The 14049-nt window shown below is 42.3% G+C and overlaps 1 protein-coding gene across 1 annotated transcript in view; it reads left to right on the top strand.

Annotated features, from left to right (window-relative positions):
• The window catches only part of GUCY2F (guanylate cyclase 2F, retinal), a 98951-nt gene extending 87911 nt beyond the window's left edge, over nt 1–11040 (top strand). The window contains exons 15-18 of the mRNA XM_011230841.1: nt 1504–1602; nt 4528–4622; nt 10777–10865; nt 10953–11040. Coding sequence (XP_011229143.1) covers nt 1504–1602; nt 4528–4622; nt 10777–10865; nt 10953–11040 — 371 coding nt within the window. The remainder of the gene's footprint in view (nt 1–1503; nt 1603–4527; nt 4623–10776; nt 10866–10952) is intronic.
• Nucleotides 11041–14049: the final 3009 nt, after the last annotated feature.

The raw sequence follows: 14049 nt of genomic DNA, 5'->3' as shown, positions 1-14049 counted from the left end.
AACAAGTCTGTTGATTCTCCTTTCATATGTCTCTCTTTCACCTTCCCTTTCTGCCCACCCCCTTCCCATCATCTCCTCCTTCCCAGTACTCATAACCTTGCGCTTGCATTATAGCTACCTAACAGGTTTCCCTGATTTTACTTTCTCCCCTTTCAATGCATTCTATACACTGATCTGAGAAGAAAAAAGGAAAAATCATTTTTGTCATGGAATTCCCTGCTCAAAATTCTCTAGTGGTTCAAGGTCTTCCATCTTGTACAGCCCAATATCCAATCTTGTCTCCAGTTTTTCCTTAGCCCCTGAACTAAGCAGACTGCTTTCTCTAAAAGCTTCCCAAAATTCCATGCTCAATCCAAACCACAAATCTTTGATTCTTGTCCCTTTTCTCCTACTTAAATCTTACCCACCCATCACAATTCAAATAAAATCCTGTCTTCTCCTTTGGACCGTTCTTGACTGAACCAGGTCCTAATAAGCACCCCCTCCCACTTATCTTACTTTCAACCATACATTGTCTTGGGTTGTTGCTTAATTGCTTCCTGTTTAGTAGTCTCTTTAATTAGACTATAAACTCCTAAAGAACTGAGACTGTGTGTTAAATTTCTTTTTTATTTCCCTTGGAGCCTAGCTCAGTGCTCAATGAATGCATATGAAAGGGTGAGAAATGAATTAAAATGAAAAACATAAGTTTTGTAGTTCTTATTTATTTTTATCCTTATAAATTAAAGAAAGAACTTTTTGAAGGAAAAATGTTTAATTACTTTCTTTAACTCAGGAAATAGCAAAAAGATAATGCTGAACAATTTTAAATAGGAAGGGAGCAGAGGCCAGAAAAGTAAGGGTGGAGAACTTTTTAGATACTCCTGAATTAGGTTTTCAGTATGGTTGCTGAAGTTTTTTTCAAGTAATGTTCACTATCTGAACACCTAACATGGCCATATTGAAATGCAAGAACAAAACACATTCTAAGAGTAAATAGAATATATTCTTGGACTATCTATATATGCTGCTTGTCCATGCCCCTAACACAAATGATTGAAAGTCAGTTCTACTTCTTTTCAGATTTTCCAATTGTCTTAGCAATAGTTCTCCTGGGAAATAAATAGCCCCATGAGATCCCTCCTTCTGACCCTAAGACATAAGAGGGTCACTTTTTTTTTATTGCAACAAACATGCTTGGATCCTGAGTCCCTGCCCAGGCCTTTCTGGTTTGGCTTTTATGCTTATTTGTCCCTGTTGACAGATGTAAGTATCTTGGGTGTAACTGTGACTTGGAATAAGAATATAAATCAGAAGGGTAGTCATGTCTGCGTCATTATAAACTTGCTTTCTTGGAGGGCAAAACGTTTATTATTTATTGTAGGACTTTCTTCAGATTCCCAGAGCTATTTGGTGGCAACTTTGTCCTTTTATGCAGCTACATTCCTTCCTTTGGCAGTGTTCATCTATTAGCATTTGATGTATACCTGTTGACTGTGATCCCAACTGACTGCTACTCTACAGGGCCGGTTGTTGCTGGAGTGGTGGGCCTCACCATGCCCAGATACTGTCTGTTTGGAGACACTGTGAACACAGCTTCTCGGATGGAATCAACAGGGTTACGTGAGTACCTAAGTGATGGGATGGGATGGTAACCTCCTACTGTTGGAAAAGTGATTATTTTTCAAGAGGGGGAAGGGGAGCAGGATACCTGATGTTTTAATGTTTTTTAAAGAAATAAAAGATAATTTGAGAAGATTAAGATTTTACACACATATTTCCTGGTCTCTAATGGCAAGCCAGTAGGGGGTGATGTTGGATTAAACATATACCTTTCTTGCTCTAGAAATGAAGCTGTAGCTAAGTGATAATGAAACAGTCAGTCAATTTGATCGAAACAGCTAAAAATGTCCTTTGGGTAAAGAAAAAATTTGGCCGGCCTGGTGGATTCGGGGAAGTCATGTTGAAAAAAGAAAAAGTAAGGGACTGGCATTTTTAGTTTTTCAACTAGTTTGTGGAGACACACCCAGAACCAGCTGCCTCCCACCTGACTGCTGTTTGCTGCTCTAGTTCTCTTTTAGAACTAGTTAGGATCCTAGAAGTTCTGGTTTTATCAAATAGCCCCCTTGACTTTAGCTAGCAATAATCCCTCCACTTAAGGAGCTTGGAAATCTGAAATAATTCATTCTAATTTGCCTGTATATAAAATCTTTAGTTTTTATCAAAACAGGCATGGTGTCAAAGATACCATCTCCCCCCCTCTTCATTGAGAATAAAACTGTACAAATCTTTATGCCATCTGTCTGTTGCCGGCACCTCTTTATCGGTAATTTACTGACACTACTAAGGCAATGTCAGAATCACATGCCTTTACCTTAACCATGGTTGAGCAAAGCAATTTGTTTACGCTAATACAGGAAAGCATAGAAAACAATAATAGGTTCTATATACAGTTTTCATGGGTTTTCTATTAAAAAACACTGAAGCTCTTAACAGCCCTGGCTTTGGCAGCTACTAGGCAAGACAAGCTCTTCCCAAACTCCGGAAGTATATGCAAACTAGTCACTGATGATATGGTGGCCTATATCACAGTGGGTGGTGCCCTGTTTGACCCCACTCCTCATCACTCATGTGCAGAAACAGGCTTGCACAATGGGTCCAGTCTTAGTCAATCTAGCCTGTGCGGCCATGATTAAGGAGGCAGCACGGAACTTAGAAGCTGTTGTCAGAATAAATTTTCTGACATCTGGGAAAGTCTTCAAACTCCACAGACATGGCAGAAGCCATGGAAGTAGTCATCCAGGAACTGCTGCATGCATATGACTTTGCTCTTGAAGTGCAACCCAAGATGAAGCGAAATTGATCGTGGAAACGCAATGCGAATTTGGCACAGCACTCTAGACAGATGTAAGCTTGTAGAACACTGAAGTCATATTCCGGTCTGCACCAGGGAAACTCCAGTTATTTCACATTGGAAATACAGAGCTGAGAGCAGAAATTGAATTTTCAGATTTAGGTAGCACCTTGCCCAGAGATCAGCTAGGAAGAAGAAAATGGAGTGAATCACGCACAGCAGGTGTTTATTAAGCACTGACTATGCAATGGAAGGCATCGTGAGGGACACAAAGAAGCAGGCACATGTGGTCTCAGCACTAAAGGAGCTGGTTAGTGTGCTTTTCTGGAAACTAATGACTGTGACCAAGATAGGGCATTAAGCTTCACACCTGATTGAAGTTTTGCAAAGAGGTAGCCTCATGTTGGATATGAGACCAGGACATGTCAGAGGTCTATTAAAAATTAATTTCATCAGTATCTCCGTTATGCCCAGTTGAATTCATTGATTCTGGAATGGAAGTAACTGGTGACCCTGTCCTGGAGTGAGTCTCCTTGCCACACACCTGGGTGCTCGTTAGAATGAGCTATCTCTCTCTTTTGACCTGTGTGTTCCCCACTAGTAGGATTATGACTGACAACCAGATGCTAATGGAATGGCATACATGGGGCTGGCTAAGGACACCTAGACGAGCATGTGGCTTTTAGCAACCCATTTTGAGCAGAGGTTTTGGGTGACCATGAGTTAGTGAGGAAGACACAAACAACAGTACTGAGCTGGAAGGAGAGTTACTATGTTGTTATGTGAAAGTTATTACGTGAACACACAGCAGAAATTTCTTGCTGTTCTTTCCAGCCATGCCTTCCTACTTAGATTGTTCTCAGCTTGTAAAAGAATTAAATTTTCTCAAGTGTGTGTAGGAATAAGTCTTGGATTTTTATTTAAGACTCAACTTGAACAGGTCCTACTTCATAGGATAACAGTTTTCAAGAAAGTCAAGGATTCTACCTGAGTTAATAATAAATGTTTGTTCTTCACCGAGGAATTACACTTAGTTTCTACATAAAATTTTTCATCGTAGTTCTCCATGTAACATTCTTATCCCAGGTGGGGCTCATTAGTTGGAAAATAATACATTCGTGTGTGTATACATCTAGAAGCATCTACCCAAAGGAAAGCTATAAATGTACAATTGTCACAGAATGTTGACTGAGGTCCTGGGACAATTTTATTGATGTTCTATTTTAAGTGCAGTAATGTTGGAAGATAGCTGTATGGATGTGTATGTAAAAAGACACCCTGTTGTCTCTTAAGTAGGATATGTAGACCTTGGGAGCTCTGCTTTAGCAGCAGCCTGTGGAAGAAGCTGCTGAAACCTAACTTCCCTCTGAGGAGGTCACATTTCAGCTGAGAGCACAGTAGTGGTAGCTGGTTTCTCAATCACAACCCTCGAGTTAAATTAACACCTTTATATTGCATGGCCTTTCATCTGAGATAGTGTCTAGGAGGCTGATAGGTGCTATAGCTAACACCTTATTTGGGCCTGGTGAGGAAGGCCACCATTCCCCGTTCTTCCTCCTGTGAAACCCTACCTGAAGCTCAGGGACTTTTCCTAGGGTCTCATTCATTTAGGAGTGGGGGTATTTATTACATTAATATTTTCTCATTGATTCCACCTGGAAGCATCCAAAGTCATGTCTGTCTTTGCTTTACAGCTTACCGCATTCATGTCAGTCACAGCACCGTGACAATTCTTCAAGCTCTGAGTGAGGGCTATGAAGTGGAGCTTCGAGGAAGGACAGAGCTCAGGGTATAATGTCTTTTTGTTTTTTGTTTTTTTAAATCAAATCACTTGGACCACCTGCTTCTGGAGAGGTCATGGTCTGCTGAAAGAGTTTACCTGGATGTCTGAGACTTAGAGCTATAATTTGGACAGAATTTCCACCCCTATTTGCAGTTGCCGAGAGATTGTTCCTTTTTGCTTCAGTTTTCTTCCCTTTAAAATATGACCACATGAGGAGGACTGTTAGAACTCCTTCTGAAGTTTTCAGACTATGAGCTGCATCTTTCTCTCTTAAAGGATAGCGCAGAATTTGGCTTTTCAGTGAGCTGCACTATTATTTACATCATCTAACTTCCATTTTATTTAATCTTTGGCAGTTCCAGACATGATTCAATAAGCTAAAGTATTAGTGAGTTTGGGTTTTCTATTTGCCTGCTCAGTGGCCACCTTTCTAATTTTTCATCCACACTATTAACAGTCCCCCCCCTCCGTTTATAGACAGGTTTTATGTCTTCCCCCAAGGACCAGGAGGAATAAAGTCAGTTCCTGTGAAAGACATTTTGCAGCATCTTTTCTTTCTGTTAGGACTATCCCTTGATCTGGGATTCAAGATTAGAATAATTTTCTTTTTTCTTTTTTTCTTTTTTGCTATCTCCACTGGATTCTTTTCATTTTCCTCTGGATAACTCCAGAGCCCCTGACTTCCCCATTTGTAAGAGGCTCTAGAGAGCTGATCATCTAACTTCTTCATTTTTAGACGAAGAACCAAGGCCCAGAGAGGTGAAGTTACTTGATCAGGGTCACACAGTCAGCTGATGGCAGAATCAGGCCAAAACCCAGGAAGTCTGACTTCCCATTCGGTACACTTTCTATGGTACCATTGTGCATGAAAATTATTTTCTCAGTCATTACACTTGGGCAAACCAAAACCCAGGTACTGAGGGATGCACAACTTGTTTCTGTCATTGGCAAGCCTTCCTCAGATGGTGGCAATTTACATGTAAAAGGATTTCAGAAGTTAGAGGTTGGAAGACTTGATTCTGGTTCATCAGTTCCTTTTCTGGCTAGTTCTGGTTTGTCTCTTCCAATAGATCTTAATATCTTCTAGCAGATGGGATGAGTCATTTATGAGGGGACAGAGGTTCCTATCCCACCTCTGCAGAGAACCCAGTGAGATGATAGGAGTGGTAAAATTACTTAAATAGTGAATCACCTCACTCAAGGTTTTTGCGATCCCTCTATATATTGACATTTCTTAGCAGAGGAGGACAAAGACGGCTTTATTTCCTGAGGCACTTGCCTCTCTGTATTGCTGGGTACATATTCTATCATCGAAAAGCTGAAGAGCTAAAGAGGTGACACTTTTGAAACTGAAAAGGAAAAATACGGCCCCACCCCCATGGCTTTTATTGCCCCCCAAATTCCAGTGAGGAAGAATCATATCTTTGGGTGTTTTGAGTACAAAAACAGGACTACTTCAAAAGGGCCCTTTGCAGCTTCACAGTTTCCCTTACCCCAGGGAATTTGGGAACCTGCTATAGCAAGTTGGAGGAAGAGGTAGGGAGAAGCTTCCCCTAAGGCCATGTCAAGCCTTGCTTATTGAGGGGGTAGAGGCTTCCTGATCAAAAGGGAGAGATACTGAGAGAGAAGAGAGGGGGGCCCCAGGGGAAAGGAAGGGGCAATATGAAGAAGAGAATAGGAAGTCTCAAAGAAGAAAGAAAATGGGAGATCCTGTCTGCCTCTGTATCCCTGCCCCTGACCAGAGGCAGATGTTGGATGTTACATAGTAGGGACTGGGGGACAGGAGATTCCTTGTCACTCGGGGGCATGCAGTATATCCCCAATAAGACCACATCACCAGTACACTTCAGAAATTCTGATTCAACATTTCCATCCCTCATTCACTCTGTGTTGCTGGTCAGAAGGACTACATTTGATAGCCTGCCAGGTGTGGTGGCAAAGGCGATAGTTGAAAACATCCTCTCCTTCCAGCTGGCTGATATTTGAAATTCCTCCATCAGAGTCTCTTCTCTTGGGCTCAAGGATTGGATCCAGTAACAACATTCTTTTCCCACTCCATCTCCTTCATTGGAGTGATGACACTTTGTCGCTTCCCCTAGTGGAATCAAAAGTGTGGATTTGGTTGGGTGAGAGAAGAGAACAGAGTGCAGTTGAGTAATTAGGTGGGTGGGGTTTACAAAGAAAGATATCAAACTGAGGAAGTTGAGGTAGGTTGGGGGAGGACTCATTTAGAGGTGACAAGCTCAGCCTCTCTGAGGAGTTGTCCTACTACACACCCCAACCCCCTCTTGTACTGTACTGGCAACAAATCATCAGTGCTTAACTGGCCAATTCTGCTTTTTCCGATATTTCTCTCCTAACAGCCCGGTGATAAGTCATCTTATTACCTCTTCTCTTACATGAGTCCTATTTCAGTTACTGTTTTTCTGACAAGTTTGAAGCTTCTTGCTGAGACTTTGTATATATCTAGGCTTATCAGTTGTATTTACTAGGGCCTCTTAGGTAAATTTACATTCTGAGAAGACTTTCCCAAATGGTTGTTCTGAGCCAGTTTACATCCTTGCCAGAGGTGAGCACTTGTGTCTTGTCTCTGAATTCTGGGGCTAAATAGTATTTGATTCTAAGGCCCTAAGCAGTAGTCCTATTTTATTTGTGATTTCTCTTTATTCCCCAACCTCTTCCACTGCTATCTTCAACCCCTAAACTCACATGCACAAGTTTGCACATGTGTAAGCACGTGCAGCCACACATATGCACACGCACACACATACCAGCAATTGAGCTAAGAAGTAATGAGCTTGGGGGAGCCTGGGTGGCTTAGTCGGTTAAGTATCTGACTCCTGATTTTGGCTCAGGTCATGATCTAAGGGTTGTGAGATCGAGCCCTGTTTTGGGCTTTGTGCTGGGTGTGGAGCTTGATTAAGATTTTCTCTCTCTCTCCTTTTCCTTCTGCCCCTCCCTACCTCCCTCCCCCCCCCCCAAAAAAAAAAAAAAAGNCCCCAAAAAAAAGAAGAAGAAGAAGAAGTAGTGGGATTGTATTGGCAGAGTCATGAAGGTCAGAGGTCTGGTCTGTAGTTCTTGTCCCATCAGTGACTTAGTGTGTGACATTGGACAAGTAACTTTATCCTCTCTGTGCTTCCATTTCTTCACATAGAGTCCTCTTCTGACCCGTGATTATCAAGAAGCTCATTAATCACAAGCTTTAAAATTCCCAACAGTTGCTTTTTGGCCTCTGGACCAGTCCCTTGACTCCAGTGTGTTGGAAAAGCTATGTGATATAGAAGGAAGAGCATTTAAAATTTGGAGTCTAAGATGTTAACTAGACTTATTGTGATGAGCATTTTATCATATATATACGTATCAAATCATTATATTGTACAGCTGAAACTAATATAATGTTGTATGTCAGTTATACCTCAATAAAAAAATAGCTAAGTTGTAGTAAAAAGAAAATAAATAAAACTTGGAGTTTAGTAAAATTGGGTTCAAGTTCCAGCTATGCCTGCTTATTGACAAGTCATTTAATTTCCATGAAACTCAGTGTCCCAGTTTGCAGAATGAGGTTGATAATAAACCCACCTTCCAGAGTTTTTGTGAGAACTAAGAAGACAGGAGATGCCAAAATGTCTTAAAAGTGTCAGGTCAAAGTAAGATGCGATTATTTGGTGGGGGGGGCGGTTTTCTCTGGGACTGCCTAGGGATTGATACCAAGTCAAAGGGTTTGCTTTAGGTTTTAGTTGTTGCATACTTGTTTCCCCCCCCCCCCCCCTTTNCCCCCCCTTTCTCTCTCTTCAGCAGAATTTTGGAAATAGGGTGGGTAAACAGAGAGCTAGGATTCTAAGAATTCTCCTGGATGGGCTCCAAAACCTCAGAGAGCCCCTGGGGCTCCTCGGCATACTCTTTGATTTGGAAGCTTGCCTGAGTCCATAACACTCCCATTCTCTTTTGCAACCATTAGTTTTGGCATCCCAGTGTGTGTCCCAGGACTCACCTAACTATCTGGACAATCCCGGCATCCACAAAGCTCCCTTGGGAATTGGCACACTGTCCTGATAGCCTCTAGATCTCAAGAAAAACAGCCAAATGTGCCTGGGGGTTGGGATCCTCAAGTTTGAGTTTTAAGAGTATGTTTTAGCAGGGGCGCCTGGGTGGCTCAGTCGTTAAGCGTCTGCCTTCGGCTCAGGGCATGATCCTGGCGTTCTGGGATCGAGGCCCACGTCAGGCTCCTCCACTGGGAGCCTGCTTCTTCCTCTCCTGTTCCCCCTGTGTTCCCTCTCTCGCTGGCTGTCTCTCTCTCTGTTGAATGAATAAATACAATCTTTAAAAAAGAAAAAAAAAGAGTATGTTTTAGCAAAGTGAGGTCCAATGACAACTTGAGTATTCCAAGTGCTCAAGGGTTGAGTTTTCCAGTGAATGGAACAATCTATCTACTGAACAACTGTTTTGTATGAGACACTGCACTAGGTACTGTGAGGAAAAGAGCTTAGGAGGCAGAAGATTTGGGCTTGTACTTAGAGCCCAAAACATGGCCCAACAGCGTTTTTATTTAACTGCACTGTGAGCTCCTGAAGGACAGAGCCATTTCTATATTTCCACGCCTGGTAAAGTGAGGGTAGAATAAATGTAAGAATGAGTGATATGAGTATATTTTAAAGTTGTTCACTTCTTTTGAAAACAGAGTGGCTCCAAACAGTCCAATTATTTGAGACTTAGGATGAGTTGGTTGCCAGCTAGTGAAGATTGGGCTGTTGTGGTATTCTCTTCCTACTTGCCTATAGTGGGCTTGTTCAGAGAACCAAATATCTGCAAAATGCTTTGAGATTCTTCCATTAAATGTGCTTATTATTATAATGGTTGTTGTCATTATTGTTAAGGGATGAATATATGTGATATAAAATAGAGAATAATGAATCTGATATTTAAAGGGGGGCAGCCTAGTTGAAATTTCTAAGTTAAACAATTTAGAACTGTTCCAAACGAGATCAGACAAGAGTGAGACCATATTTCAGATTAATGAGTTGGAAACACATCCCATTACTTTTCTCAGTCTTAGTAAACACATTTTTTTCCTTATGGATTGGAGGAAATGAAAGAACAGATGAAAGACAATTGAAAGGAAGAGAGCGAAACACATTGAGAGGAGGGTTTATTAGAAAAAAGGGGAGGGCAAAGCAGAAGCAGAAAACTTGGTTCCTCCGAGGTCTTCACTTAGGCTCTGGGGGGACCAGCTGGAGTTTACACTCCCTTTCTCTTCTCGGCCCATGGTTCTTGACAACCAAGGAACTCTTCTCAGGCCCATGGTTCTTGACAACCAAGAAACTGGGCTGTAGATGGAGGCCTCCCTGGGGTCTCTCTCTACCTGTGAGAATCCTTTGGCAGGAAGAAAAGAACACTGCAGAAATGTACACCTCTCTAAGCAGCCAGGATGCCCTAGTCTTTAAAGTTGCACAGCCTGCTTTCCATTTCTATTCCAATTATTAGGTTTTGTGAGAGCCCTTTGGTGGCAAGTTTTCAGAAGACGCAGACTCTGAATATATGTACTGTAGACAGGAAAGACAATGGGATACCTAAGGCCAAAAGATTAAGGCAGAAATGACAAACAAAATCTTGAATTCAGCATCCAGATGTTTGGTTACTATGAAGCCAGACAACCACACATCCCCAACGATGGAACTGTGTGGCAGTAGGTAGAAAAAACATCTGGATGACAGCTTCAAATGCTGTTCACTTTTCTTTTTTTTCTTTTTTTTCTTTTTTTTTTTAGAGGGGGGAAGAAGTGGTGTGAGAAGGGAAGAGAGAGAATCTTAAGCAGGCTCCATGCTCAGGGTGGAGCAAAGGCAGGGCTCCATCTCATGACCCTGAGATCATGACCTAAGCTGAAATCAAGAGTTGGATGCTTAACTGACTGAGTCACCCAGGTTCCCCCAGATGGTGTTCACTTTTCATCTGCCTACTGTGTCAGCTTATGGAGATTGCCTGAGGCTCAGGTATATATGGCAAGGAAGCTGTGTAGGAAGGAAGACTCCAGGGAGTGGTGACAAGGGGAAAGCAGAGACAATTTCTGAGCCAAACTGAATGCTTATACCCCATTGATCAGAAGCATGCCTTTGGGAAAATTGGTTATAGCACGTTTAAGATTTTCTGTATTTTCTATAATAAGGGCAAAGGCACAGAAGAGACCTTCTGGCTGGTTGGAAAAAAAGGCTTCACGAAGCCCCTTCCTGTGCCCCCACCAGTGAGCAAAGATGGGTAAGTTGAGTTCACACTTAATTAGTCTTCCTATGCCCCATTCTGTTCCACTGTCTTCACCATTTTTGTGTCTCTTCTGCCCCACAGGCAAGTGGGCCATGGCTTACAACCAGTGGAGATTGCAGCCTTCCAAAGAAGAAAAGCAGAAAGGCAGCTGGTGAGAAACAAGCCATAAGGTAATGGGCAGGAAAACAGAGCATGGGAGTTTGCCAGATTTTCAGAGCTGGGGCTCCCTTTGGCATGGGTGCCAGTCTTGGCCTACATTCTGTTGGCAGAGTGTGATGAAGTTGGTGAATTTCCAAGCTCCATTGAGTTGAGCAAAAACCTTGTCGGGAGGCCTGTTGCAGAGCAAGCTTCATCTGAGAGAGGTCGGCTGCCTTGGCCTGAGAGACCCTTGCTTCCTGTGCTGATAACACATTTGAATGTTAAAAAGGCTGGCCTCGTCATCCAGTTATCAGACAGGTACACCTGTCTGTTTCTTTGTCAAGTGCCTGGACCACATGATGAGCCACCTCACGTCTCTGGAGTTTCACATCTATCTAAGCAATACAGCAATATTATGATGACCCCCTTTTCCAGGATCCATTGGCAAGACCATCTTTGAGGGGATGTTATGTCATTTCCTCTGGAGGCACTGCTTGATCCCTTCTGAGGTCAGCATTGCCAACCAAAATAAGATTGGTTATTCCTTGACTGCCTGGCTTAAATTCAGGACAATTTCCTCCATTGCTCCTCCTCCTCCTAGAATGGTATGATTCCGAAGGAGCAACAACAACCTAGTTATCAAGAATTCTCCCCATGTATTGATCTCTGAAGAATCCATTGCTCTCTGGGGCTCCTGTCAGTATCTCTTCTCTATCTTGCTTTCTGGTTTTTTCTTTTATGGGGACTTTGACCCTAAGACCCATTGCTCCCTCCACATATCCTTAGAAATCACAAGATTATGAAGTAAACATTAGGGCATCTCCACACACTCCTGCTCTTAGCATGATTCAGAATAATCACAATTCTAGCAGCAACTGCCAAATGCATCCACATACTTCCTGTTTTCCCATTAGCCTCTGATGACTTTGTCAGCTCTCTATGACTGGTTCTTTCCTAAGGAAACCCAGTGTATCTTCATTTCTACAGCTATCACATGTACCCTCTGTAGGTCATAACATTTATGCTTCAAAAAGGCTTCAGTACTAAGCATGCATCTCCCCTGCAGCCCCCTGTACCACCCTCTGCCATCCCACCACCTAGAGCCTAGCTCTTTTTTTTTTTCCTATTGGTCAATACAAGCAGATAAAGCAGCTGGGACACACATTCATCTAATTTCCAGGAACTTTCTTTCCCATGGGGAAGGAAACACACAGACACACACAGACACACAGTCAGTCTTTTTCTCTATCTTTCTCTCACAGCAAGAAAGGTCTTGGAAGCTCTTGAAGGGTTTTTCTTTTGGTGGGGTGGCATAGGCAATGTAGGCACTGTGCAGGAACCTATCCATTCCTAAGAATGTGTTGGAGCTTGTAGAAGACACTGCAGCTGACTCACCATCATTGACTGTGTGCTTTGTAGTGCTTTCCCAGCACTACAGATGGATGTGGCTTAGGCCATTTATACTCACTCATCTGCACCCCCTTGACAGAGGGCATGCTTCTGTGGGCTGTGAGTATATGAGACAGATTGAAGCCAATTGGCCTCAAAGTGGATTTGACCTCTGATCTTAGCACTTATGGTTTAATCAACATGTTAATTGACCACAGTGGCCTTGGCAGGCTGTGCAAATCACAAAGATCCTTAAGAAGAGCACTCTTGACAAATATCAGAAGGCTTGACCTAAATCCAAGAGCTCTCAGACATTTCACTTCTCTCGTTAAATGTCCTATGTTGATGCCATTCAGTAACACCACCTATTCCACAATGTTTCCAACTTTCTATGAATTTTCAGGTTAACTCCCAGTGAGATAGACCAACGTACAGAAGACCCACAATACCAGCGAATGCCTCTCACTTGCTGTTGTTGTCATGGGAGCTGTTAAGGGAAAATTTGAAACCTTTAGAGAGCCCTCTGGGGTTAGACAGGGAGGAGAAAAGGATGATGTGAAAGGGACACAGCTTTGGTGAACTAACTGCTGTGGCTGCTTCTCAGGCCAGGCCCTCCTGTCTCCCTAGTAGCTCCTTCTTCATATCCCCAAATATGTACCACTTTCCAAACCTTCCTAAAGGTTATCATTTCATCTAGTCACTTTCCCTAGAATTTCACCAACTGGGCTGTCTGGAGTTGATGAGCCTTTCAAACATAGATGGACCTTGTGGCGGGTAAGCAGTAATTAATCCCTCATATCAGAGTGAAGGTGAACTGAGTTAGATGTTCAGGAGCGCTTGAAAGTTTCATTTCGATTGGGACCAGGAGAAATGAAGAAGTTTGGCAGTTATGAAAAATGGAAGGTCATAGTGGAGGTCTTCGGACAACACAAGAGCAGTGGATCCCTGGGAGATGGGAGAAAGGTGAAAACAAGTATGGGAGTGGAAAAGTCAGTTTAGATTCCCCCACTTTTAAACCTTTGCTCTGGGTTTTCTTTGGACACAAAGAATGGGAAGAAAGCATGCTTTTCCTTCTGCTTTCAGGACCTAGGACTTCTGGCAGAGCTCTAATATAACTGCTCCATGTGGGTTAAATCAGCCTTTGTGAACTGGCCTAGAAACCTGACCACTACATATATATATGTATATATATATATATATATATATATACATATATATATATAAATAACACAGTTTCTATGGAACAAGGCATTCCGAGTTCCAAATCATTGACTTATAAATGTTTAGGACACATCTCGTTAGTAAGTTGAGGATTACTTATATATTAACATGCCCTCCTTTTTTGTTAACTTTGTAAAAACCCTTATAAATAGCAACATCTAGTTATGCAAACCTGACAAATATAATAGTGTTTATTTGTTCAGCGACCCAGGAAAGTTTAGCAATTTGCAAGCTCTTTCTTGTAGAGTGGCATTGTGTGGCTTGAAATCATTCATATTGAAATCCTGTGAATGGCCTAGGATGGAGAAAGTATACTTACTGTGTTCTCTTTCTCCCACCCAGGAGTGAAGGGCTGTGAGATTGGTATCTTCTCTTGGTGAGGCAATGGAAAAGCTCACTCCAGTTCAACAAATTGTTCTGCCTGGGCAAG

The sequence above is a fragment of the Ailuropoda melanoleuca genome, chromosome X, assembly GCF_002007445.2.
Source record: "Ailuropoda melanoleuca isolate Jingjing chromosome X, ASM200744v2, whole genome shotgun sequence".
Lineage (NCBI taxonomy): Eukaryota > Metazoa > Chordata > Mammalia > Carnivora > Ursidae > Ailuropoda > Ailuropoda melanoleuca.
Note: the sequence above shows the minus strand (reverse complement) of the source record. Positions and strands in the feature narration are given on the sequence as shown.